The sequence below is a fragment of the Cnephaeus nilssonii genome (assembly GCF_951640355.1).
Source record: "Cnephaeus nilssonii genome assembly, chromosome: 11".
Lineage (NCBI taxonomy): Eukaryota > Metazoa > Chordata > Mammalia > Chiroptera > Vespertilionidae > Cnephaeus > Cnephaeus nilssonii.
This window is the reverse complement of record NC_137082.1, coordinates 2,181,478-2,208,724: the sequence shown is the minus strand read 5'-3', so window position 1 is coordinate 2,208,724 and position 27,247 is coordinate 2,181,478. Positions and strand designations below refer to the sequence as shown.

Sequence of the window (27,247 nt, the reverse complement as noted above, 5' to 3'; positions counted from 1 at the left end):
GGCCTCGGAGTCCTGGTGGTCCTCCTTCCGTTCGGCCAGAGCCACCACTTGGCTCTCCCTTGGGATGAGGGGTGCCAGGGACAGCCAGGCCTGTGCCAGCCATAGCTCGTGTGGATGGACCACTCAGTACAAAGTTTGGGGTAAGGCCCTGAAGCAGGAGGTGTCCCCAACCCGGCAGGCGTGGCCCTAGACTTTGCCCAGGGCGGGGCCCATGTCAAGAATCAGGGCTGTGCCGAAACCGGTTTGGCTCAGTGGATAGAGCGTCGGTCTGTGGACTGGAAGGTCCCAGGTTCGAGTCTGGTCAAGGGCATGTACATTGGTTGCGGGCGCGTCCCCCGGTGGGGGGTGTGCAGGAGGCAGCTGGTCGATGTCTCTCTCTCATCGATGTTTCTAGCTCTCTATCCCTCTCCCTTCCTCTCTGTGAAAAATCAATAAAATATATTTAAAAAAAAAAAAAAAAGCATCAGGGCTGTGGGGGCTGGTCTGAGCCCTGGCACAGGACACTCACCTTCCTGGGGTCTTCCTGGGCCGTGGGCGCCTGGGGAAGGGCAGGCAGCTCCGGACTCCATTTCTCAGACTAAAGGTGCACCACCACCCCCCCCCCCCCACCACTACCACAGGAGCCCTCCACGCCCTGGGGAGGCGCAGGGAAGAGAAGAGCGTCTTTCTCTGTTGCTAAAAGGTGTATGTGTCTAACTCCCCAGTCCGGGGTAATTTTAACTCAGAGGCTGACCAAAAAAATGCCACTGGTTGCTCCCCCCCACAACCCCCGCCGGCCCCAGCCTTCCTCCCACAGCCTGGACTGGAGGCTCCGTGGCCGTGGCGGCGCGGAAGCCCCTGCCCACCTTGGTGGGCCCCGCTGAATGGGGGGTTTGTGTGCAGCCAGAGGGGCGGGAACTGGCGACCTGCCCACCGCCTGCCCCGCCCCCCAAACCCGGAGCCCCAGAGCCCCTGGCCGCGCCTCCAGCGCCACTCACAGCGCGTGCAGCCATGGCCGGAGCCCCCACGCTGGCCCTGCTCCTGCTCGGGCAGCTCCTGGCCGGGACCGAGGCGCAGGTGAGCACGGGGCGCAGGAGAGCTGGGCTCGCCCCAGCGGACTGGGGTGGGGGTCCAGGACTCTGATGTCAGACATCGAGCAGTGCAGCCTGGGGCCGCCCCCCACCCCAGCCACCTGGGCCGGCCAGCGAGTGAGCCTGGGGCGTGGAGGACGGCACAGACCTGCCGGGCTACCGGGCTGAGCCCAGACACCGGCCTGCTCTGCGTGAGCCCAGGAGGCTGCCTGGTCCTCCCGGGCTAGGGTGCCGCCACCGCCGGACCACAATGTGGCCTTTGTTCCCAGGCTCCCCGCGGCGGGCACAGCCCTCCTGGCTGCTCAGAGGAGGCAGTAGACAGGCAGGGGCGGGGGATCGCTGAAGCCAGCCGGGGTCAGGGGCCCCTGTGCCGGGCCCCAGTGCTGCTCCACCCTGGGAAGAAGGGACACTGTCGGACTGACCCACCTCGAGGGCGAGGGATGAAAAGTCCCAGGTGCCTAGTGACATTTCTCCATTTCAGAAAGTGGGACCTCGGGGTCCTCCTGGTCCCCAAGGGCCACCTGGAAAGCCGGGCAAAGATGGCGTTGATGTGAGTTTGGGGCATGGGGAGGGCCCAGGAGGGTTCGGTGGGGTTCTAGCTCTGGCTCCAACCTTTACAAAGCCCTGGGCCTGGTGGAGAGAAAACTAAGTTCCACTTTGCAGGTTGGGTGATATTGGGTGATGAGCCAGCACCCTTGTGGGATGTGAAACAAAGACGATCCTTGTTCCTACCTGGGACACACCCCACGGGGACTGCATGGAGGGGGGGCTGCATGGTGGTCTTTGGACTGGAAATGTGGGCACTGAGGTGTGTGTCTCTGGGTCCCCCCAGGGTCTGTGCTCCTGTATTCTGGGGGCTGGGTGTGCAAGTGCAGGGCCTGACCCTCTTCGTGGGTCTTGTTGGGGCTGCTGGGGGCTGAAGCCAGCCTTGGAGGGGCTTGGCCTGCACTGCATCCCTGGTAGGTGTCCCAGGCCAGCAATATGGGGAGGCAGCTGAAATCCTACAGCCTGTCCCCCAGGAGCCGTCTGGGGTGAGAGCCCCTCCACCCAGCCACCTCCACGAAAGGCAGGGGGCCCCTTCAAGGCATTTCCTCACCCATATTATCCCCTCTGAGTCCCCACGGCCCTGCCTGGCCATAGGTGGCCCTGAGCCTCCCCCTCAACCTGGACCCCACACCTCTCCCGCCTGGCTGGGCACTTGGCACCCAGGGCTCCCGGGCCCAGCCGATCATCCCTCCTGAGGACCCGCCCACTCAACCCTGCCTGGAGCCTCGGTGAAAGGCTTTCAGGCCTGGAGGTCATGGCAGGGAGGCCTGGGCTGCCTTCTGGGGCCGCACGGGTCTGGGGCCGCCCCTCTGGACAGAGGCGGGCAGCAGGCCTCGGCGCCCACAGTGCTTCCCGAACTTTTCCAGCAGTGGAGGAGCTAGGGCTTCTTGGAGCCTTCCCCTTGGTCCTGGGGGTCATGACCCTGAGCCCTCAAAGTGATCCCCAAAAGCAGTGTAGGCCATGTCGGGGCTGAGCCCAGCCTGCCCAGCCAGCCCCTCTCCCAGTGCCTGCCTCAGCACCTGGCCCTAGAGGGGAGGTGCCCTAGGGGTGGACGATGAGGTGAGGGGCTCCCGACTTGTCTTCTGGGGCAGGGCCTCGGGGGCCCAGCACTGCTCCCCTGGGGCGGGGTCTTCAGGGGACCCTTGGTCACATAAGGTGTCTCCCCCTCTGCAGGGAGAAGCTGGTCCTCCGGGTCTGCCTGGGCCCCCGGTGAGTGTCCTGGCTGTGGTGGGGGAGGGATGGCCCATTCCAGTCTGGAGGGGAGGGTGGGCCTAAAACAGAGGGGTCATTGACACCCCTTCCCACCACACTGGGCCTGGGTTACGGAGCAGGGCTGAGCCAGGAAGGGGTGGGAGGGAGGGGGTGTAGGCGTCTGCGAGGCTCTGGGAGGTGCTGGCTTGGAAGCTTTCTTTGGGCCAGTGCCTGGGCAGGCGAGGAATGCAGCCCCGCAGGGAAGTTGGCCAGAGGTCCCCAGTGAGCCCTCAGAGCTGTGTGGGCCCAGGAACTGAGGGTCCCACAGTCAGCCCTTGGCCGGAGCGGCTGACGTGTCCAGGTGCAGGTCCTGAAGATGTGGGCAAGTAGGGGTCCGCTGGAGAGGGATGCCCTCCTGGGGCCAGTGCGGGGCTGGCAGGTGACCCCAGCTGGGTAGGGTCTGCAGCACACGGACAGGGCCAGGCCCCTCTTGTGTGGTGGGTGGTGCCCGAACTGGAAAACACTTGATTTCTTGGTGAGGCCAAGGCTCCCCATTGGACCCTTCCTCACGCCTCTGCCCTTCCCCCACAGGGACCCAAAGGGGCCGCGGGGAAGCCAGGGAAACCAGGAGAGGCCGGGCTGCCGGGGCTGCCTGGCGTGGACGTGAGTGTGCCTCTCCTTCTCCCCTCCCCTGAGCCCCACTCCCCTCTGGGCTTGGAAGGGTTCCGCCCCAGCGCCCAGGAGTCAGGGTTAATTGCTGCTCTAGCTGGGCCTGCTCTGGCCTTTATCCCAGAGCTCAGTCCGGCCTTGGCCAGCAGAGGACAGAGCCCGCCCACAGCAGAGGGGAAAGTCCCACCAGCTCCTGCTTATCTGGGACAAACACCCATTATCCAGGCCCCTACGAGCCCCGCCTGTTGGTTATCAAGGGCTCAAGGCCTGGCCCCAAGACCATGGGGCTGAGGTCCGGAAGGGACTGCTGGGCTCGCCAACGCCAGCAACGGCTCCGGGCGCTGGGTCCCCGCTGGCTGCCTCCCTGTCCCCCAGAGGCTCTGGGCCCCCAGGTGGACAGTGGATGGCCAGCACAGGAAGGTGCCAGGCCCGAGGGTCTTCTCGGCCGCTCTGGGCTCAGTTTAGTTAGGGAAGGGCCCATGGCTTGTTTTTCCCCTGCACGGGGGAGCGGGCACCTCCTCTCCATGTGACCCCTCAAGCCCTGCCTCCCTCCCAGGGTCTGACCGGTAGGGAAGGACCACCTGGATCCAAGGGCGCCCCTGGAGAGCGGGTGAGTGCCAGCAGCATGGGAGGCAGCTGCAGTTCAGCCCAGGGACGAGCTCGGGGCTGGGGGCCCTGCAGGGCTGCAGGGTAGCAGGGGGACATAGGGTGGCAAGTGCTCGGCCCCCATTCCACACTGACCTCTGGGCAGAGTTGTCCCGGCATTCAGGCTGTGTTGGGGAGGCTGATATGGTTGGGGGTGATGGGCCCCACTGCCCTTCTGCTCCCCGGTGATCCACCACCCCTGTCCCTGTGCCCACCCAAGAGGCCCGGGGTCGCCCAGGCCGTGCCCTTAGTCTGACCATCGTTTCCTGAAGCCCACTTCCTGACTGACCAGTCTTTTTAGGAAGGCTTTCTCCAGCCCCGCACGCTGTCCCCTCCCCATTCTGAGCAGTGACCGTCCCCCCAGTCCCGGGTGCAGAGGGCAGGGAGGCCGAGGGAGAGATGCAAGGGAACTCGGCTGCAGGAGTGGGGACAAGGGCGCGAGTGGCAGCTGTGGCCAGTGGGTCCTTTGGTGCCCGGTGGTTGGGGTAGGTGAACTCCAGGGTCTCTGCAGGGAGCCTTGGGTGGGCAGGACCCGGGAAGAGAGTGGCCTCAGTACAAGGACCGTGTCTTCGGGGTGCTGGGTGACAGGAGGACTGGCGGGCCAGGCGGGCACCTGGGCTGCCGGAGGTTCAGGCTCCTCCGCAGGCCAAGGTGGAGGGTTCAGTGACCTCTGAATTCAACCACCAGGGGCTGGGACCAGTCCCAGGCGGCTGGGGCAGCAGAGGGAGCCCTCCCAGGGCCCTGTCTCCTGTAAAATGCGGCCCCTCCTCAGAGGAGCTGTAGGATGGATCTGGGAGGGAGGGGAACAGGTTTGCAGACAGAGGAGGGGTGACTGGGCCCACCCCATCCCTGACACCGTTTCCTTCTCAGGGAAGTCTGGGACCCCCGGGGCCGCCCGGGCTTGGGGTGAGTACAGTCTCTCCTCATGGTGGGCGTCTGAGGAGCTGCAGGGTCTGACCAGGGTGAGGTCCCAGGCCCTCTCCTCTGCTGACCCTCGGGGCTGGGTCCTCTCTCCCAGGGGGTGGGGGAGGCTCTCCTGCACCAGGACCCCCTGAGCTGCTCTTCCCCACACACCTCCGTCGGCTCAGGGGAGAGTGGGGTGGGCACACCGTCCTGTCCCAGCAAGCTCTGACCCCATGCTTGGCTTTGCAGGGCAAAGGCCTCCCCGGACCCCCTGTGAGTACCTACAACCCTCATGGCCCTGAGCCAAGCACACCCACCACAGCCAGAGCCAACCAGCTGTCAGGCGCCCAACCAGGGGTGGGGGGTTCTGGGGGGCGGGGAACAGAGACATGGCACCCCTGGAGTCTCAGTCCCTTCGGAGAGGGCAGGCCGACCCTGCGTGGGGTCTGGGAGTGGCTCTGACTCCTCAGCTCCCCGCAGCCCTTACCCTCACTTCTTTACCTCCAGGGAGAGGCGGGCATCAGCGGGCTCCCAGGTGGACTCGGCCTCCGGGGCCCCCCGGTGAGTGGCTGCCCCAGACCTTCTCCACTGCTGGGAGCAGGCGCTCTGCTTGCCAAGACCCCCGAATTCACCCACCAGGGGCTTCCCACCTTCCACCCTTCCCTTTCTGCCCCCACCCCTGGCCCCCCTTCCCTTTCATGATGGAAGCTGTGGCTGACATCCAGGGACTGGGACAGGCCCGACCTCAGGACCACAGACCCTAGGACAAGGCGGGGGGCGGTAGGCAGAGCTGGGAGCAGCCCCCCAAGGATACAATCCGAGAGGCTTCTCTCTGGAAGTAGCTGGTCCCCTCACCTCGGGGGGGTGGGGGGGGGCTGTGCACCTAAGTCATAACATCCCCCAGGGACCCTCTGGACTCCCAGGCCTGCCTGGCCCTCCGGGACCTCCTGGACCCCCTGTGAGTACCGGGCAGGGGCTCTGGGTGACTGCATGGGGGGCCTGGTCCTCTGTCCCCGGCCCTCACCCAAGATCTGTGCCCACGCCCTCCCCGACTGGGTCCAGGCCCAGCAGAGGGTGCGGATGGCCAGGGCTCTGTCCTGGTGGCGTGCCCTGCAGACGGGCCAGTAGCACTCAGCTCTGACCGCAGGAGGGATGAGGGCCCAAGGCCCCTATGGTCCCTGAGTGGTGGGGATGGGGGCAGGGAAGGTGGGGGGGCAGGGTCACAGTCAGCCATCTCTGTTCCAGGGGCACCCAGGGGTCCTCCCCGAAGGCGCTACTGACCTTCAGGTGGGTGTTGTTTGTGACGCGGCTGGGGTGCCTGTCTTGGTGGGAGGGGCTCTGGCCTGATCCCCTGCCTCAGAGATCCATCCGGGAAATCAGCCCATCCCCTCCCAGAAGGAAGGCAGAGATGGGGTCTGGGCACAGCCTCCCCAACCCCACCCACCTCACCCCGTCCCAGTCCAGCCCTGCAGGAGCCACACACAGCAGTGAAAATCCAAATTGGGCAAAACCCAGTTGCACAGTCCAGCCCCTCAGCCCAGCTGCCCTCCAGGGCTCCAGCCGCCTGGCCGCGGCGGCACGGCCCGCAGACAGAACGTGCCGGTCACACAAGGTGCCGGACTGGTCACTGTTATCTTGGCCTTAGAGCTTCGTCACGCGTGTCAAAGGGGAAGCGGTGGTGGGGCCAGATCTGCTGCTGGGCGGTCGGCACGCTCGCTCGGGAAGGGAGAGCGGCAGCTGGCTCACCCTCTGGGGCTGTCTGCCCTCTCTTCTCATCCCACACTCCCCCCGCCCCCCCCCCCCTGCCCCCGCGTCCCAGAAGGAGGGGCACCTTCCAGAATGAGAACAATGGCTGAGCCGCCGATGGGTCCGCCCAGACACGGTGGTCAATGGCCTTGGCTCCGTGCCAAATCGGCCGTGGAATGATCTAGAATCCCTAGGCCTCCACCCCACAGCCTCCCCAACACGAGCATCCAGCCTGTGCCTGAGGGACACATCCTTCCTGAAGCGTGTGCTGGGGAAGCGCCCGGCGCTCGCTCGCTGCAGGGAGTGGGGCTCGCATGAAGGCGCCTTTGTGAGGCCGCAGACACTCACTGAATAGCTGCCTTGAACCTGTGGCGCCTACACTGAGGCTGAGAAATTGGAGCCAGGCTGCGAGGAGGCCGAGGTCTGGCTCCTGCAGAGCCTGGGGCAGCCCTCGATGAGGCCCCGTGTGACCCCGGGGACCCCTTCACATCAGGAATGGCCCATCTCGGGGCCCCTGGTGCTGAGCTCAGAGTTCCCATGGGGTCCCTGTTGTCTGGGAGGGTCTGACCACTCTGCTTTCTGACAGTGCCCGGCCATCTGCCCGCCAGGGCCTCCCGGTCCCCCAGGAATGCCAGGGTTCAAGGTGAGTGGTGTGGCCACAGGGTGACTCAGACCTGAGCCCCGCTCCACACCCCGAAGGAGGCAGCCCAGCACCTGTGTGGGCTGAGATGGGAGTCTAGAAAGGGGGGCTGGCTTCCCACCCTGCCTGGGGGCCTTGCTCTACCCCTCCAATCAGCTGGCATGCTCGCTGAGAGAGCTCTTCCCGGTCCAGCTGCACCCCTGTGACCAGCCTTGCCCCAACCTGGGCTGTCTCCCCAGGGGGCCTTGGCTCAGGGCTGCGGGGGGGGGAGGGGGTGTCAGGCGGTGACTCGTCACCTACCACTGGCTTTTAGGGACCCACCGGCTACAAAGGGGAACAAGGAGAAGTCGGCAAAGATGGCGAGAAGGTACCCTGGTGGTGGCAGCTGGAGGGGAGGGCGTTTGAGTGGTGGTGGTGGTGAGTGGCTTGGTGGCATCGAGGGGCTGGAAGGGAGAGCCCCCACACCTGACGGACAAGTGTCTCTGCACACGTCCCAGCAGGCTGGGCAGGCCTCACTGCGGGCCAGAGAAGGCTGGCTTCCGCTCCACGTGGCCCCAAGCAGCCCTGCCACCGTCCCTACAGCCACTGCCCGCCCGCGGAGGGCATCTTTCCCTCACCGCAGGCTGGGGCTGAGGCCGGTGCCCTCAGCATGGTGGGAGTGGCCAGACTGCCACGTGGGCAGCAGAGGGGGCCACCCAGCCAGGAGGAGGTGTCGGAGTGGCTGGGAGCCTGTCTCTGGAGACAGGCCAGCCTGAGGGGCGGGGCAGGTGGGCATGGAAGGGGCTGTGAGAGCTTGGGGCTGACCCACCACCATCACTTTCTCCGCCTCCTCTGCAGGGTGACCCCGGCCCCCCTGGGTCTGCCGGCATTCCTGGCACAGTGGGGCTGCAGGTGAGTGGGGGAGGCCCGGACAGGCTGGTGATGGGGATGAGAGCCCCTTGGACAGCTTGAGGCTGTGGGGGATGGTCCCTTCCCCTCAGGATGCTAATCCTAAGGGTCTGGGGCCCCACCTCTCAGGGCCTGAGTGAGGCTGAGGGCTTCAGTGGCTCCCGGGGCAGGGCAGTCCTGGGGGGCTCTGGCCTGGGCCCTGCATCTCCAGCTCTCTCCCCACAGGGCCCTCGGGGGCTCCGAGGACTGCCAGGGCCGCTCGGGCCCCCTGGGGACCGGGTAAGTCTGCCAGCACCGACCCACCAGTCCCCACCCACCCGCACGGGTGGGCTTTGGGCCAGGTCGTCAGCACAGACGGTTGGGGAGCCACCTCCAGACCTCCCCAGTGGCCACAGATGGGCTGTGTGACTTGGCAAGGCTCCTCTGAGCCTTTGGAGAGGGGTCGTCTCCAGAGCTGGGCTGTGGAGGGCTCTTTGCCCGGGTCCAGGAGGATGGGACAAGAGGGAGGCCTTGGCAAACATGGAAGGGGCTTGGGGACCACTAGGCGGCTAACGAAGGAGGAGTCTGCGGGGTGCTCGAGGCAGGGCCTTCCACGCGGAGCAGGGTCCTCTGTGGGATGCTGGCCAGGTTCAGAAGTGAGGCACAGGTGCCCCCTCTTCTCTACAGGGTCCCATCGGGTTTCGAGGACCCCCCGGGATCCCAGGAGCCCCCGGGAAAGCGGTATGTGTGAGTCCTGGGGGTGGAGGGCCCATGCAGGCCCAGGCTCCCTGTTCCCTTCCCTCCTCCTCACTCAGACGCCTCCCCGCCCCACTGGGCTCACTGTCCTTTTCCTGGGCTGAGCCCTTCTGCTCCGTGGGCACACCTGGCCGTGCCAGTGGGTACACCTGGGCAGGTACCTGAGGTCACACCTGGGAAGCGAGTTTACCAAAGAAGTGGGTCTGTCCTTCATGGAAGATTTGCACTTGCTCTTTCTGGAATGGAGTGAGGTGTGGCCAGCGTTCCTCTGGCCTCTGTGACCCTCAGCAGCCTCGGCCCTGCCACCTCTGACCACTTGCAGGCTGATCCTGCCCACCACGCCTCAGTCTAGCTCTCGCACTTGCTTGAGCTGTGAACTCTGTCCTTGTCCCCCCTTGTTATTTCAGGGTGACAGAGGCGAGAGGGGCCCAGAGGGGTTCCGCGGGCCCAAGGGTGACCTCGTAAGTGAGAGAAGCTTGGGTTCTTCCTCAAAAGCACGTGGCCTGGGGGGAGGGGGGAGGACACACGGATGTCCTGTGCCGCGGGACACAGGCGACTGCCCTTCCTGCGGGTGGGTGGGGTGAGCCACTGGGCGGAGGGGCCTGGCCTGCCTGGGAGCCCTCCCCCATTTGCCCAGCAGCTCCTTGAAGCTATGGTCATCGGACAAGTCCCCTGCCCCGAAGCAGCGGGCTTGGGCCATAGGACCCACCTCCTGGGTGCAAATTCTGGCCACGGACACACATCCGCCGAGAGGCCTGGGCAGCAGAGCTTGACCTTGTGCCACGGTTGCACAGCTGTGAGATGAATTACACCGATGCCGACGCATCCGGTGCTACGCCAGCAAACACAAGTAAAGCCGAGAGGTGACCAGGCCACTGGAGGACCGCCCCCAAACTGGCACTGGCCTGCGGACACCGACCAGTTCTTCCCTGGACTGAGCTGGCCACCCAGCACTGCAGTGTCCGCAGGGCACAAGCCAGGGCCCTGCACGGGGATTGGCCAGCGCAGCTGTGCCCTGACCCAAGCACCACACCTGGATCCAGGGCCACGGCCCGGTCACCCGGGAACGACTGTGATAATATGGGAGGGACGTCCCTCACAGTTCCAACTGTAATGGCTCGCGTGTCTTTTAGGGCCGACCTGGTCCCAAAGGAGTCCCCGGAGTGGCGGGGCCTGTGGGAGAGCCGGTGAGTCCCCGCGGCCTGGCCCCTCCAGGAAGGGACTGTCTGCTCCGTGTTGCTGCTCTCGGCCATCGCAATGCTTCCTGTCCTCTGCACCGTGTCCCCGCCTCCAGGGGCTGGTGGCCTTCACGGGGCTCGGCACTCCGCTGTCATCCTCTGGAAACACATAATCATGGTTGAACAGTCCCCCAATTTTCCCTCTCACGGGCCCGACCATCCCGAGTCCACCCTGACCCGCAGAGGCCGCAGGGGAGGCGGGGCAGTTGGGGGAACTTCTCTGTAATCTGGGGCGCGTGAGATGGAGGTGGGTAGGACCAGCAAACACACATGCAGGACACCGGCCCTCTGGCCCACGCCCGCCCCTGCTACGTGCCCACACTCACCCCCCTCTGGGCTCCTCCCCACCCTCCTGGAGCTCAGGCCCTCGTGCCCCTGAGCAGGACACCCGAGCGGGGAGGCAGGCGGCTGAGGGCGGTGGGCGAGAGGCACACTGCGGTCCCTGCACGTGGTTCCACAGGCGCTCAATGAGCATCAGGGTGCATCCTCACCACCCTGCCCAGCCCGCGCCCCCTCCCTGCCCGCGCCCCCTCCCTGCCCGCGCCCCCTCCCTGCCCGCGCCCCCTCCCTGCCCGCGCCCCCTCCCTGCCCGCGCCCCCTCCCTGCCCGCGCCTCCTCCCTGCCCGCGCCCCCTCCCTGCCCACGTCTCCTCCCTGCCCGCGCCCCCTCGCCTGGGTGGTCTCAGGGCAGCACAGGTTACTAAACTGTGGCCACTGAGCCAGGAGACCAGCTCAGGGTCCTCTGGCTCAGGAGGCGCAGAGTCAGTGTGGGGAGGGGGGACTGCCAAGCAGGTGGCTGGAGGGTGATGGGACAGGGGAGGGGTGTGGAGTGGGGGACACTGCCTGTCAGACCTCATGCCATTGCCTGTCCCCAGGGCATGCCAGGCAAGGACGGCAGGGATGGCGTGCCAGGACAGGATGGTGAGAAGGTGGGTACTTGGCCAGTGGCCTGGGAGGGTGGAGGGGGTCTGTGGGGAGTTCAGCCTCCTGGGCCTCAGCACCCCATCACCCCCGAATCTCCCACAGGGAGAGGCTGGTCGCAATGGTGCCCCAGGAGAGAAGGGTCCCAGTGGGCTGCCGGTGAGTGCGTGGGTCTCCCACGGGGCCGGCTGCAGGGGGTGCTCCCAGCACAGGGCGTCTCCGGGGGTCCCTGGCTGGGGCTGGCGCGGGGGTCTCTGCGAAAGGAAGCTCCTCAGCCATTGGGGTTCTCTGCTTCCGGTCCATGTGCTCCCCCCTGGACTCGGCAGCTCTGACCCCTGGCCTCTGTCCTGCAGGGTCTCCCCGGGCGAGCAGGGTCAAAGGGTGAGAAGGGAGAACTGGTAGGTGGCTTCTTTCTCGGGGGGAGGAGGGGGGGGAGCCCAGCCCAGGGTCCTAGATGGAGGTCCCCTCTGTGCAGGGCAGAGCCGGAGAGCTGGGCGAAGCTGGCCCCTTAGGAGAGCCCGGCATCCCGGTGAGTATCCCAGCCCCCACCCTCAGCCCACACCCGAGGGACAGGCCCTGCTGACCCCCCCCCTCTCTCTCCCTGGGCCAGGGGGACGCTGGTGTGCCTGGGGAGCGCGGGGAGGCTGGCCACAGGGGCTCAGCGGTGAGTGGGGGACGCGCGTGGGCGGGATTGGCCGGGAGCCACCACCACGTGCCCTGTCTGTGCGGGCTGGGGGGCATTTGGGACGCACCAATGGGCGGAGCACAGGAAACTTAGGAGATGTGAGGGCCAGGCCGGAGCGGGCCTGCTCTTGAGACGTCGGTGCTGAGGGGACAAAGCCACGGCCCCGCCTCGCACCCTGGGAGGTGCTGTGGGAGCTCCCCAGGCCCGTGGCCCGCCATGGAGGGCGACAGTGACCACGCCAGCCACAGCCCCGGAGGCCTGGGCATCGGGTCCTGCACCAAGTCTGGTTGCTGCATGAGGTCCCACGGTGTACCTGGCCTGACCTCTGGGACGCCCCCAACTACCCGCAGGACACCCCCACCTCTGTCCCTTACAACTGGGCCTGATGGCTGGGCCCAGTGCCTGTGTCTGCCCACCCCCTGGGGAGGCAGAGCTGGACTCACCTTCCTTCTGATTTCAGGGGGCTCTGGGCCCGCAAGGCCCTCCCGGGGCCCCTGGCATCCGAGGCTTCCAGGTGGGTGAGGTTTGGGGCCAGGGTTTGTGCCCAGTGAGCCCAGGTGGGCCAGCTGGGCGGGGGGGGGGGGGGGGCCTGCTGGGCTCCCTGTGGGTGCTGACCGGCTGGTCTTTGTCTATAGGGCTGGAAGGGTAGCATGGGGGACCCTGGCCTGCCAGGCCCCCAGGGCCTCCGCGGCAGCGTGGGCGACCGGGTAAGTGGCTGTCCTCGCAGGGGTGCCTGAGGGCTGCTCTGAAATAACCATGACAACCTCACTCTAAACCACCGGACTGCCCCTGTGGCCACCTCTCCTAGACTCCCCTAGTGGTCTTGTGACAGCCAGGAGGTTCGCGTGGGGGTCCCTCCTGTCCAGGACGGTGGGGCACAGAGGGTGCCAGGCCGGCTGGTGATCACCAGATGACCAGGTGCCTGAGGGCCTCAGGGAGGAGGCTGTGGCCTAGCCGGCCATGCTACCCCAGGTCTGTGGGAGCCCTGGGCGTCTTCCTCGGCCATCTGCCCCTGCTCCACCTGCGGCTCCTCAGGCGGGTACCCAAGGCCCCGCGAAGGACACCCCTGCCTCCAGGCATCGCTGCGACCACCCGGCATGCTGGGGACACGACACCACTGGCCTGTGGTAGAGACAACGCCCTTCATTAGCCTCCAGGGGGTCTTCATTAGCCTCCAGGGGGCCCTTCATTAGCCTCCAGGGGGTCTTCATTAGCCTCCAGGGGGGTCTTCATTAGCCTCCAGGGGGGTCTTCATTAGCCTCCAGGGGGGCCTTCATTAGCCTCCAGGGGGGCCTTCATTAGCCTCCAGGGGGTCTTCATTAGCCTCCAGGGGGGCCTTCATTAGCCTCCAGGGGGTCTTCATTAGCCTCCAGGGGGGCCTTCATTAGCCTCCAGGGGGGCCTTCATTAGCCTCCAGGGGGTCTTCATTAGCCTCCAGGGGGGTCTTCATTAGCCTCCAGGGGGCCTTCATTAGCCTCCAGGGGGGCCCTTCATTAGCCTCCAGGGGGCCCTTCATTAGCCTCCAGGGGGAAGCTCCAGGGGAGGATGCTCCCCAGCACGAGGACTCAGGGGGGAGGCTGAGCCCCTCCCGAACTCCGCGGCTGCCGCCCTGTGGTCCAGGCGCCCACCCACGGGCAGCCTCAGACTTGTCCCTTTGGCTCTCACGCTGCTGTGTGAGCAAATGGGCCATTGGCATGTTGCTGGTGTAGGGCCACCTCACAGTTCCCAGACGGCCCAGCCTGGCAGCCTGGGGGCTCTGAGCCTCTGACTCAGCAATCCCAACGGGAACTCAGCCCAGGGTTGTGTGTGAAGGTGTTAGAAATAAGACCAGATTCGAGATGCCTGCGAGGCAGTCAGCCGTGCTGCGCAGCCCCTACGAGACCGGCGGTTGCGAGGGAAGGCCCTGAGACCTCGAGGGGTCACACACGAGCCTAGCTTTGGGACTGAGCGTCCGGGGGGGGGGGGGGGGGGGGAGCACACACCTCCGGTTCCCTGATTCCTCTAACACCGAGCCTTCTCTCTGCAGGGCCCGGGAGGAGTCACAGGCCCCAAGGGAGACGAGGTGAGCTGGGCTGCCCCCTCTGAGCTCCGGGCAGCGGCTCCCTTCTCATGTCCTTCCTCCATCTCTGTCCAAGGCTCTCACTTGCTCCTCGCTCCCTCCCAGCGGTGAGACCGCTCTGGGCACCCAGCCCCAGAGCCAGACCTGGGACGGGGCGGGCGGCCGGCCCCACGTCCTCGGCTGGCTCCCGGGTCCATAGTAGCTGCTTGGGGACTCTCTCCGGAGAGGGTGTTCCCTGCCGACCTGGGAAGTGGCAGGGGCAGGTCTAGGTTCCCCTGCTTTTCCAGGCAGCATTTTCTCCCTGGAACCTCGGGGGTGGATGGGCCTGCACCCCTGCCTCTGCTTCCGACCTCCAGCAGCACCTGGCCCTTCTCCTACTGGCCGGGACCTAGAACAATCTGAGCCCAAGGGGTCGCTCCTGGGAGAAAAGCCTCTCACGCCAACAGCGGGTGTCGGCCTGCCCCCCGCCCCCAGCTTTGGGGGCCCCCTCGGGCACGAACACCCTTTAACTTGGGCGTCCTTTCAGGGCATCGCTGGCTCTGATGGCCTCCCCGGGGACAAGGGCGAAGTGGTGAGTGTGATCACGTTGACTTCACTGTTAAACTAGAAACAGGCTGGCCAGCTCGGGGACCAGCCGTGGTCCCAGCAAGGGTGAGCAACGCCGAGCCGGCTCAGCGAGGCAGGCCGCTGCCGTCCCCTGTGCTGTCCTGGGGGGAGAGGCGGCCACAGGCCTGTCCTGCAGTGACACCGCCTACAAAGGCACCATCTGTGGCCATTGGAGTGAATTACCGCAGTTGAGTTTTGATGGAAGAAAACTGGGTTTCTGCTGAGCTAGAGGAGGTTAGGTCTCCAGTGAACGCTTCGGTTCACCGGCAGATGCACGTCTGCCCTGGACGCCGAGGGGGCAGTCGCGGGGTGGAAAGGGTCTTGCTGGCTCCCACGTGGCGGGGTTCCTAGTCCCGCGTGTGAGCCTCTCCTCTGTGAGGCCCACGTGGCTCAGGCAGCATCCTTGTCTCCGGCCGAGCCTCACGCCCAGGGCAGGCTTTTTACACCTGCAGCCGGGTGGTCTCCGTGTGTGTGCTGTTCACTGTGTGGCTTCCTCGACAGCCTTGCCACGCGGCCCTGGGAACCCCGCCCGCTCATCTGACCGGCGGGCAGAGCCTTAGAGCCGGGGAACCGCTCCCGCTGTGCTCAGGCTGTGTGAGCTGAAGGCCTCGCTCCTGGTCTCCCTTTTGGCCTCCACGGGCTGTCACCCAGACAGCCACTCGGGTGTCTGGTGGGGACTATGTCCCCTCTACACCCAGGCAGGCGGCTGCCAGAGGACGCAGCCGGAGAGGGGATTGAGGCACGTGTGTGACAACAGCCGCAGAGTGGGAACAAGGGAGCGTGTGCGTGAGGAGGTCCTGTGCAGCGACCAGCACGCCGCTAGGGAAACCACGTTAAAAACCAGCAGTAGAGCCCTGGCCGGGGTGCTCCGTGGTTAGAGCCCTGGCCCCTCACTGAAGGGTCTCGGGTTAAATTCCTGGTCAGGGCACACTAGGTTGCGGGAGTGAGTGACCCATGTTTCTCATGTGAGTCACTAAGATGCTCACCTTCTCTCTTGCAGGGAGCCAGTGGCCCCGTCGGACCCAAAGGAGAGGTGAGTAGCTGCCGGACAGTCCAACACGAAGGCCAAGGAGCTGTGCTGGCCCGGCCGGCCCATCGTCACCAACCTCGCTCCTCGGAAGCCGGGTGGCAGCTGCAGGTGGCCGCCCCGACCATCGGGGTCTGTTGTCTCTCCCCAGCCCGGCAGTCGAGGGGAACTGGGCCCGAAAGGCATCCAGGGTCCCAACGGCACCAGCGGCGTAGAGGGCGTCCCGGGTCCGCCCGGGCCCGTGGGCCTCCAGGGGGTGCAAGGTGTGCCTGGCATCACCGGGAAGCCCGGGGTCCCGGTACGTGGCCTTCCTCTCAGAGTGTGACAGTCGGGGGCCTCAGGTGCCAGCACCACCCCACATGCTGACAAACTTTGGGGTGAATTTCAGGGGAAAGAAGCCAGTGAGCAGCGCATCCGGGAGCTGTGCGGGGGCCTGGTCAGCGGTAAGTGCTCGCCTGCCCCTGGGCTGCAGCTCCCACCGCCTGCCCCGCCCCGCCCCGCACCGACCCGGGTCCTTGGGGCCGCGGCAGGGTCCCACCACGCCTGCATGTCCCCAGTGTCGCTGGAGAGATAGTTACAAGGCACACAGCCGTGCCCTCTGGGCTTGACGGACCGGGGGGGGGGGGGGGGGGGCAGCTGCCACTCGGTTGCCGGGCCTCAGGAGCTCTGAGGAAGCCGGCCTCCTCTCCGGCCTGCAGAGGAGGGCTGGCGCACGCTGGAGCGAGCCCAGTGCTGAGCCGTCCCAGGCCCTAAGGAAAGCGCCTCTGGGAGGCAGAGCAGCCCCACTTTGCAGGCAGCACCGGTGACCGCCTGACCACCCGCTGTGTCTCTGTCCCCAAAGAACAAATCGCACAGTTAGCTGCTCACCTGCGGAAGCCGTTAGCTCCAGGACCCATCGGTCGGCCCGGCCCGGCTGGCCCCCCGGGTCCCCCGGGGCCTCCAGGCTCCATTGGTCACCCCGGTGCTCGGGGGCCCCCTGGATATCGTGGTCCCACCGGAGAGCTGGGAGACCCCGGACCCAGAGGTGAGTCTAGGCAGCCCCACAACAGCCCCACATGGAAGCCAGACCTGCCCCTCCACAGAGATGTCTCCTCCACGGGGTGAGGGAGGGAAGAGAACCCGAGGGAACCCAGGGACCCGAAGTCACTCAGGCACGAGCCAGTGGACGTTCTGGCCTTGACTGGCTTCGGGGTCCCCCCACGCTGCCCTCCTCTGTCCACGTGCCGCACAGCACTCGGAAAGGCTGAGCGTTTGCTGGACCCGCCCTGGGCCCAGCACAGTAAACTCCTATCCATCCGCAGGCACATTTTAAATACCATGTTTTCTGTCAGATCAATGTTTTGGGGAGGAGGGTTACTAAAACGTGGGAGACGGATAATCAGGGCCTCTTTATACTTAATAGAATTCACCTTCATGAAAATACCACCATTGCTGTTGCAAAAGGCAGAAATTTTAATTCAAAAACCTCCTATGAACTAGGAGGAACTAGGGAGGTAAATCCTGGCCTGGCCCGCCAGGACCCATGGAGTGGCCCTGCCACGCAGATGCCCAGGGCGCTCTGTGCCCTGACAGAAGTGTGGCCTGGGGACTGCGGACACCAGCGTGGCAGATACTGGCCACGGCCTTTTCCCAGATGGCCTTTAACACTGAGCTCGTGTGAAAATGCCAAGTTTGCCAGCACAGGTGGCCTGCAGCCAGTCGGGCTCACGATTCCAATTTCTTCCAATTTATTGACCAAATAATTGTGTTTCTGAAAGCTAGCGTAGAGATTGAGCAGTTCCAGCACTAGAGGGTGAGCATGTCAAGTTCACCTTCTCATCCCAGAGGCGACCTTGGCCCTGAGTTACTGCCCGCCCTCCGTGGCGTTAGAGTCGGTTCTGGTGCCTGGGTCTGTCCGGGCACCAGGAGCAGACAGGCTTTCTTCGCACGGGGATCCGAAAGCCTCACTACTTCTGAAAATAAGATTCAAAACTAGAGTTAATCACCTTTCCTGGTTCTCTCAGCAAGCCAGCGCGGCAATGCAGCCACGACGGTCACCACACAGCCGCTTCCCGCCTGAGGATGGGCCTTTGTCCGTGGCCCTCAGGACGGCGGCACAGGGGTGGCGCCCAGGGTGGCTGTGGCATTAATCTGGGAATGTGCAGTGCAGAACCTCAGGCAAAACCAGTCAGTGTCGAGCTCCCCACCCCGGATACACAGGTCCGGGGCACGGCAGGACCCAGCATGCCCATGGGGAGGCCTATCCTGCCAGCAGTCCTGGTGGCCTGTGTATGATGATGGCCTCACATTGCTCACCTGGCCTCACACTGCTCACCTGGCCTCACATTGCTCACCTGGCCTCCCACTCCTCACCTGGCCTCACACTGCTCACCTGGCCTCACACTGCTCACCTGGCCTCACACTGCTCACCTGGCCTCACATTGCTCACCTGGCCTCACACTCCTCACCTGGCCTCACACTGCTCACCTGGCCTCACACTCCTCACCTGGCCTCACACTGCTCACCTGGCCTCACATTGCTCACCTGGCCTCACACTGCTCACCTGGCCTCACATTGCTCACCTGGCCTCCCACTCCTCACCTGGCCTCACACTGCTCACCTGGCCTCACACTGCTCACCTGGCCTCACACTGCTCACCTGGCCTCACATTGCTCACCTGGCCTCCCACTCCTCACCTGGCCTCACACTCCTCACCTGGCCTCACACTGCTCACCTGGCCTCACACTGCTCACCTGGCCTCACATTGCTCACCTGGCCTCACACTGCTCACCTGGCCTCACATTGCTCACCTGGCCTCACACTGCTCACCTGGCCTCACACTGCTCACCTGGTTCATACTCCTCACCTGGCCTCCCATTCCTCACTTGGCATCACACTGCTCACCTGGCCTCACACTGCTCACCTGGCCCATACTCCTCACCTGGCCTCACACTGCTCACCTGGCCCGTACTCCTCACCTGGCCTCACACTCCTCACCTGGCCTCACACTGCTCACCTGGCCTCACACTCCTCACCTGGCCTCACACTGCTCACCTGGCCCATACTCCTCACCTGGCCTCACACTGCTCACCTGGCCTCACACTGCTCACCTGGCCTCACACTCCTCACCTGGCCTCACACTGCTCACCTGGCCTCACACTCCTCACCTGGCCTCACACTGCTCACCTGGCCTCACACTCCTCACCTGGCCTCACACTGCTCACCTGGCCTCACACTCCTCACCTGGCCTCACACTGCTCACCTGGCCTCACACTGCTCACCTGGCCTCACACTCCTCACCTGGCCTCACACTGCTCACCTGGCCTCACACTCCTCACCTGGCCTCACACTCCTCACCTTGCCTCACACTCCTCACCTGGCCTCACACTGCTCACCTGGCCCATACTCCTCACCTGGCCTCACACTGCTCACCTGGCCTCACACTGCTCACCTGGCCTCACACTGCTCACCTGGCCCATACTCCTCACCTGGCCTCACACTGCTCACCTGGCCCATACTCCTCACCTGGCCTCACACTGCTCACCTGGCCCATACTCCTCACCTGGCCTCACACTCCTCACCTGGCCTCACACTGCTCACCTGGCCTCACACTGCTCACCTGGCCTCACACTGCTCACCTGGCCTCACACTGCTCACCTGGCCCATACTCCTCACCTGGCCTCACACTGCTCACCTGGCCTCACACTGCTCACCTGGCCTCACACTGCTCACCTGGCCTCACACTGCTCACCTGGCCTCACACTGCTCACCTGGCCTCACACTCCTCACCTGGCCTCACACTGCTCACTTGGCCTCCCACTGCTCACCTGGCCTCACACTGCTCACCTGGCCCATACTCCTCACCTGGCCTCAAACTGCTCACCTGGCCTCACACTGCTCACCTGGCCTCACACTGCTCACCTGGACCATACTGCTCACCTGGCCCATACTGCTCACCTGGCCCATACTGCTCACCTGCCCATACTCCTCACCTGGCCTCACACTGCTCACCTGGCCTCACACTGCTCACCTGGCCTCACACTGCTCACCTGGCCTCACACTGCTCACCTGGACCATACTCCTCACCTGGCCCATACTCCTCACCTGGCCTCACACTGCTCACCTGGCCTCACACTCCTCACCTGGCCTCACACTGCTCACCTGGCCTCACACTGCTCACCTGGCCCATACTCCTCACCTGGCCTCACACTGCTCACCTGGCCCATACTCCTCACCTGGCCTCACACTGCTCACCTGGCCTCACACTGCTCACCTGGCCTCACACTGCTCACCTGGACCATACTCCTCACCTGGCCTCACACTGCTCACCTGGCCTCACACTGCTCACCTGGCCTCACACTGCTCACCTGGCCTCACACTGCTCACCTGGCCTCACACTGCTCACCTGGCCCATACTCCTCACCTGGCCTCACACTGCTCACCTGGCCTCACACTCCTCACCTGGCCTCACACTGCTCACCTGGCCTCACACTGCTCACCTGGCCCATACTCCTCACCTGGCCTCACACTGCTCACCTGGCCTCACACTGCTCACCTGGCCTCACACTGCTCACCTGGCCCATACTCCTCACCTGGCCTCACACTGCTCACCTGGCCTCCCACTCCTCACCTGACCTCACACTCCTCACCTGGCCCATACTCCTCACCTGGCCTCACACTGCTCACCTGGCCTCACACTCCTCACCTGGCCTCACACTCCTCACCTGGCCCATACTCCTCACCTGGCCTCACACTCCTCACCTGGCCTCACACTGCTCACCTGGCCTCACACTCCTCACCTGGCCTCACACTGCTCACCTGGCCCATACTCCTCACCTGGCCTCCCACTCCTCACCTGACCTCACACTCCTCACCTGGCCTCACACTCCTCACCTGGCCTCACACTGCTCACCTGGCCTCACACTGCTCACCTGACCTCACACTCCTCACCTGGCCCATACTCCTCACCTGGCCTCACACTCCTCACCTGGCCTCACACTGCTCACCTGGCCTCACACTCCTCACCTGGCCCATACTCCTCACCTGGCCTCACACTCCTCACCTGGCCTCACACTCCTCACCTGGCCTCACACTGCTCACCTGGCCTCACACTCCTCACCTGGCCTCACACTGCTCACCTGGCCCATACTCCTCACCTGGCCTCACACTCCTCACCTGGCCTCACACTGCTCACCTGGCCTCACACTGCTCACCTGGCCTCACACTCCTCACCTGGCCTCACACTGCTCACCTGGCCCATACTGCTCACCTGGCCTCACACTGCTCACCTGGCCTCACACTGCTCACCTGGCCTCACACTGCTCACCTGGCCTCACACTCCTCACCTGGCCTCACACTCCTCACCTGGCCTCACACTGCTCACCTGGCCTCACACTGCTCACCTGGCCTCACACTCCTCACCTGGCCTCACACTGCTCACCTGGCCTCACACTGCTCACCTGGCCTCACACTGCTCACCTGGACCATACTCCTCACCTGGCCCATACTGCTCACCTGGCCTCACACTCCTCACCTGGCCTCACACTGCTCACCTGGCCTCACACTGCTCACCTGGCCCATACTCCTCACCTGGCCTCACACTGCTCACCTGGCCCATACTCCTCACCTGGCCTCACACTGCTCACCTGGCCTCACACTCCTCACCTGGCCTCACACTCCTCACCTGGCCTCACACTCCTCACCTGGCCTCACACTGCTCACCTGGCCCATACTCCTCACCTGGCCTCACACTGCTCACCTGGCCTCACACTGCTCACCTGGCCTCACACTGCTCACCTGGCCCATACTCCTCACCTGGCCTCACACTGCTCACCTGGCCCATACTCCTCACCTGGCCTCACACTGCTCACCTGGCCCATACTCCTCACCTGGCCTCACACTCCTCACCTGGCCTCACACTGCTCACCTGGCCTCACACTGCTCACCTGGCCTCACACTGCTCACCTGGCCTCACACTGCTCACCTGGCCTCACACTGCTCACCTGGCCCATACTCCTCACCTGGCCTCACACTGCTCACCTGGCCTCACACTGCTCACCTGGCCTCACACTCCTCACCTGGCCTCACACTGCTCACCTGGCCTCACACTGCTCACCTGGCCTCACACTCCTCACCTGGCCTCACACTGCTCACCTGGCCTCCCACTGCTCACCTGGCCTCACACTGCTCACCTGGCCCATACTCCTCACCTGGCCTCCCACTCCTCACCTGACCTCACACTCCTCACCTGGCCTCCCACTGCTCACCTGGCCCATACTCCTCACCTGGCCTCAAACTGCTCACCTGGCCTCACACTGCTCACCTGGACCATACTGCTCACCTGCCCATACTCCTCACCTGGCCTCACACTGCTCACCTGGCCTCACACTGCTCACCTGGCCTCACACTGCTCACCTGGACCATACTCCTCACCTGGCCCATACTCCTCACCTGGCCTCACACTGCTCACCTGGCCTCACACTCCTCACCTGGCCTCACACTGCTCACCTGGCCTCACACTGCTCACCTGGCCCATACTCCTCACCTGGCCTCACACTGCTCACCTGGCCCATACTCCTCACCTGGCCTCACACTGCTCACCTGGCCTCACACTGCTCACCTGGCCTCACACTGCTCACCTGGACCATACTCCTCACCTGGCCTCACACTGCTCACCTGGCCTCACACTGCTCACCTGGCCTCACACTGCTCACCTGGCCTCACACTGCTCACCTGGCCCATACTCCTCACCTGGCCTCACACTGCTCACCTGGCCTCACACTCCTCACCTGGCCTCACACTGCTCACCTGGCCTCACACTGCTCACCTGGCCCATACTCCTCACCTGGCCTCACACTGCTCACCTGGCCTCACACTGCTCACCTGGCCTCACACTGCTCACCTGGCCCATACTCCTCACCTGGCCTCACACTGCTCACCTGGCCTCACACTGCTCACCTGGCCTCACACTGCTCACCTGGCCCATACTCCTCACCTGGCCTCACACTGCTCACCTGGCCTCACACTCCTCACCTGGCCTCACACTGCTCACCTGGCCCATACTCCTCACCTGGCCTCACACTCCTCACCTGGCCCATACTCCTCACCTGGCCTCACACTCCTTACCTGGCCTCACACTGCTCACCTGGCCCATACTCCTCACCTGGCCTCACACTGCTCACCTGGCCTCACACTGCTCACCTGGCCTCACACTGCTCACCTGGCCCATACTCCTCACCTGGCCTCACACTGCTCACCTGGCCTCACACTGCTCACCTGGCCCATACTCCTCACCTGGCCTCACACTGCTCACCTGGCCTCACACTGCTCACCTGGCCCATACTCCTCACCTGGCCTCACACTCCTCACCTGGCCTCACACTGCTCACCTGGCCTCACACTGCTCACCTGGCCTCACACTGCTCACCTGGCCTCCCACTCCTCACCTGACCTCACACTCCTCACCTGGCCCATACTCCTCACCTGGCCTCACACTCCTCACCTGGCCTCCCACTCCTCACCTGACCTCACACTCCTCACCTGGCCCATACTCCTCACCTGGCCTCACACTCCTCACCTGGCCTCACACTCCTCACCTGGCCTCACACTGCTCACCTGGCCTCACACTCCTCACCTGGCCTCACACTGCTCACCTGGCCTCACACTGCACACCTGGCCCATACTCCTCACCTGGCCTCCCACTCCTCACCTGACCTCACACTCCTCACCTGGCCTCCCACTCCTCACCTGACCTCACACTCCTCACCTGGCCTCACACTCCTCACCTGGCCTCCCACTCCTCACCTGACCTCACACTCCTCACCTGGCCTCACACTCCTCACCTGGCCTCACACTGCTCACCTGGCCTCACACTGCTCACCTGGCCCATACTCCTCACCTGGCCTCCCACTCCTCACCTGACCTCACACTCCTCACCTGGCCCATACTCCTCACCTGGCCTCACACTCCTCACCTGGCCTCACACTGCTCACCTGGCCTCACACTCCTCACCTGGCCTCACACTCCTCACCTGGCCTCACACTGCTCACCTGGCCCATACTCCTCACCTGGCCTCACACTCCTCACCTGGCCCATACTCCTCACCTGGCCTCACACTCCTCACCTGGCCTCACACTGCTCACCTGGCCTCACACTCCTCACCTGGCCTCACACTCCTCACCTGGCCTCACACTGCTCACCTGGCCCATACTCCTCACCTGGCCTCACACTGCTCACCTGGCCTCACACTGCTCACCAGGCCTCACACTGCTCACCTGGCCCATACTCCTCACCTGGCCTCACACTGCTCACCTGGCCTCACACTGCTCACCTGGCCCATACTCCTCACCTGGCCTCACACTGCTCACCTGGCCTCACACTGCTCACCTGGCCCATACTCCTCACCTGGCCTCACACTGCTCACCTGGCCTCACACTGCTCACCTGGCCTCACACTGCTCACCTGGCCTCACACTGCTCACCTGGCCTCACACTGCTCACCTGGCCTCACACTGCTCACCTGGCCTCACACTGCTCACCTGGACCATACTCCTCACCTGGCCCATACTCCTCACCTGGCCTCACACTCCTCACCTGGCCTCACACTGCTCACCTGGCCCATACTCCTCACCTGGCCTCACACTCCTCACCTGGCCTCCCACTGCTCACCTGACCTCACACTGCTCACCTGGCCTCACACTGCTCACCTGGACCATACTCCTCACCTGGCCCATACTCCTCACCTGGCCTCACACTGCTCACCTGGCCTCACACTGCTCACCTGGCCTCACACTGCTCACCTGGACCATACTCCTCACCTGGCCCATACTCCTCACCTGGCCTCACACTCCTCACCTGGCCTCACACTGCTCACCTGGCCTCACACTGCTCACCTGGCCCATACTCCTCACCTGCCCATACTGCTCACCTGGCCTCACACTGCTCACCTGGCCTCACACTGCTCACCTGGCCTCACACTGCTCACCTGGACCATACTCCTCACCTGGCCCATACTGCTCACCTGGCCTCACACTCCTCACCTGGCCTCACACTGCTCACCTGGCCCATACTCCTCACCTGGCCTCACACTGCTCACCTGGCCTCACACTCCTCACCTGGCCTCACACTGCTCACCTGGCCTCACACTCCTCACCTGGCCTCACACTGCTCACCTGGCCTCACACTGCTCACCTGGCCTCACACTGCTCACCTGGACCATACTGCTCACCTGGCCCATACTCCTCACCTGGCCTCACACTGCTCACCTGGCCTCACACTGCTCACCTGGCCTCACACTGCTCACCTGGACCATACTCCTCACCTGGCCTCACACTGCTCACCTGGCCTCACACTGCTCACCTGGCCCATACTGCTCACCTGGCCCATACTGCTCACCTGGCCCATACTGCTCACCTGGCCCATACTCCTCACCTGCCCATACTGCTCCCTAATGCAGAGGCGACGGGATTGGAAGGCTCCCTGACACCCACGGAGGGAGCTGGAGATGGTCACCTCGCATCCGACGAAGGCTCCTCTCCCATGCTGTCTGCAAGGGTCACTGCCTCAGTGCAGGTCCCGCTGACCAGGAACGTAGCTTCACACAGAGCGCAGGCCGACAAACAGGACTCCTGTCGGGAGACCTCGGTGTTGCAAAGACCAGAGCTGGTGGGAGGGGTGGCCAGGATCCCACAGTAGGAGGGACATTTAAAACACCTGTGTACAACTTGTGGGCCATGTTGAAAATAGGGATACAAATGGGATGCTCAACTGTGTGACAGGCTTAAGTACTTCCGAACAAAATGAACACCGTAAGAGATGGCCACTGGGATGCGGGCGGTCACACGGCCGGGCTCCCCGTGTCAGAGCCTTCTGCGTGCTGTGTGGCTGTCGCCGCTGCCCTGAAGCTTTCCGCAGTCTCAACACCTGCTCTGTCAAATCCCTCTGATAGGAAGCCAGGGGGACCGAGGAGACAAAGGCACGGCCGGCGTGGGTCTGGACGGGCCCGACGGAGACCAGGGGCTCCAAGGTACAGGGCCAGTGTCTTTAACCACTTCTGTTTCTGGGCGCCTTTCCCCAATTCCCTCCCTGTGTGGGCAGCACTGGGGGGCAGTGTCTCAGGTCTGATAAAGGAGTTGCTTTCTCGGGCGAAGCTTTTGAGGCGAGGTTCGCGACCGTCTGACAACTATTTCAATACGTGAACGGTTTGCCAAGACAGGGCCTCCTGCTCGCCTTTAGTTAAGCAGACTCTGTTAAAGTGTTTAACTAAAGCCATCTAGTATCCATTTCACTTAAATTCTAACAGAATTTTCTCTTAATGGACCCACAAGTACCCTGAATTAAAAACACTTTTCCCCCTGAATGTTTAAATTTTAATGTCAAATATAAGAGCTGTCCCCAGCGAAGGCCAGCCCCCCCACACCCCACCCCAGCCTTCTGGGGGACTGTTTGGGGTCATTTTCATCTGCACTCACATCCTGAGAGTCCACACCACAGGGGGGCAGAGCCTCTCCCAAAACCGCCCCCCCCCCAATCTCCTCTCCTGGCCACACCCCAGGTTCCTGGCTCCTCCTCTGCTGATCCACCTCCACCACCACCCCCAATCAGGTGACCCCTAGGTGGGAGTCTTCATTGGCTCCCCGTCCATCCTTCCCCATGCATCCCCACCTCTCACTCCTGCCACCACACCCATGCACCCCTCTGAGTGTAGAGTCTGAGCTGCCACACTGTGGATAAGACCCAGACCCTGCCCCTGCCTCGCCGCCCCTCCCACCCAGGGGCTCTGCCCCGCGCTTCTCCAGGCCTGGGCTCTCCTCCCTTGGTTTCCAGGGTTTGCAGACAAGCCAGTAACAGTGTGGGGAGGCCTGCGGGCGGACGGGGAGTCCCACTGTGGCTCAGTCTCACTACATCTACACGCATCTTCCTTCTCTGTCTCAAGGACCCCAAGGTGTGCCTGGTGTGGGCAAAGACGGCCAAGACGGCGCCCACGGTGAGCCTGGGCTGCCCGGAGACCCTGGCCTTCCTGGTGCTGTTGGTGCTCAGGGGACCCCCGGCATCTGTGACACCTCAGCTTGCCAAGGAGCCGTGATGGGCGGCAGCGAAAAGTCAGGTCCTAGAAGCTCCTAAAACACAACCTAGAAAGTGAGAGTGACACCAATTGAAGCAGAGGGCTCTGGAGGGACACGGGGGATCAGCAGCATCCATTACTAAGGAGAGAGCAACACACCGTGCGGGACGTCCAGCGAGGCCTTGCTGCCTGCCTGCATCCTCGGTGGCGGCGCCTGGACACCTGGTCCCCACGAGCATCCTCCAGCTGCTGGGGAAATCCTGTCTCGTGTGTGTACAGCGGCCCGTGCGGCTGTAATGTCGGACCTTGGACACAAGCCCTGTGTGGTACCACCAGGAGGGACAGGGAGTACACACTGTGTACAAGCCCATGAAAAAATTCAGCAACTTGTTTACATGGCATTTGTGTACAATAAGATATAATCCCAATAAAATGATAAATTCAAATTCATGACTGACCACAGTGTAACAAAAAATAAAGGATTTCACATACAGTACCCTCCACACCAAGGTCTAGTCTGACCCACCTGCTTCTTTTGTGTAAAACTTTTAACTGTCTCTGACCAACAGTATTTATTGATGGTGACTTTGTATTGCACTAAACCTGTTGTAATAAATAAAGCCACTCGTTTGAAACACTC

At 63.9% G+C, this 27,247-nt stretch overlaps 1 protein-coding gene across 2 annotated transcripts; it reads left to right on the top strand.

Moving 5' to 3' along the window:
- The first annotated feature begins 968 nt into the window (after positions 1–968).
- On the top strand, positions 969–27,225 carry COL9A3 (collagen type IX alpha 3 chain). Of its 2 annotated transcripts, none has more exons than XM_079785287.1 (32): positions 969–1,056; positions 1,552–1,620; positions 2,790–2,825; positions 3,399–3,470; positions 4,033–4,086; positions 4,992–5,027; positions 5,274–5,297; positions 5,532–5,585; positions 5,929–5,982; positions 6,270–6,311; positions 7,357–7,413; positions 7,724–7,777; positions 8,248–8,301; positions 8,524–8,577; positions 8,965–9,018; positions 9,441–9,494; positions 10,167–10,220; positions 11,146–11,199; positions 11,297–11,350; positions 11,545–11,589; positions 11,667–11,720; positions 11,802–11,855; positions 12,337–12,390; positions 12,512–12,583; positions 13,903–13,938; positions 14,462–14,506; positions 15,542–15,574; positions 15,720–15,866; positions 15,957–16,011; positions 16,410–16,592; positions 25,492–25,569; positions 26,479–27,224. In XM_079785287.1, the coding sequence occupies exons 1-32, from the start codon at positions 991–993 to the stop codon at positions 26,664–26,666; spliced, it is 2,040 nt and encodes a 679-aa protein (XP_079641413.1). In that variant the 5' UTR covers positions 969–990; the 3' UTR covers positions 26,667–27,224. The 2 variants fall into 2 exon arrangements, with proteins under 2 accessions (XP_079641413.1, XP_079641412.1); XM_079785286.1 differs by having other exon boundaries at positions 990–1,056; positions 5,505–5,585; positions 26,479–27,225.
- The last annotated feature ends 22 nt before the right edge of the window (positions 27,226–27,247 follow it).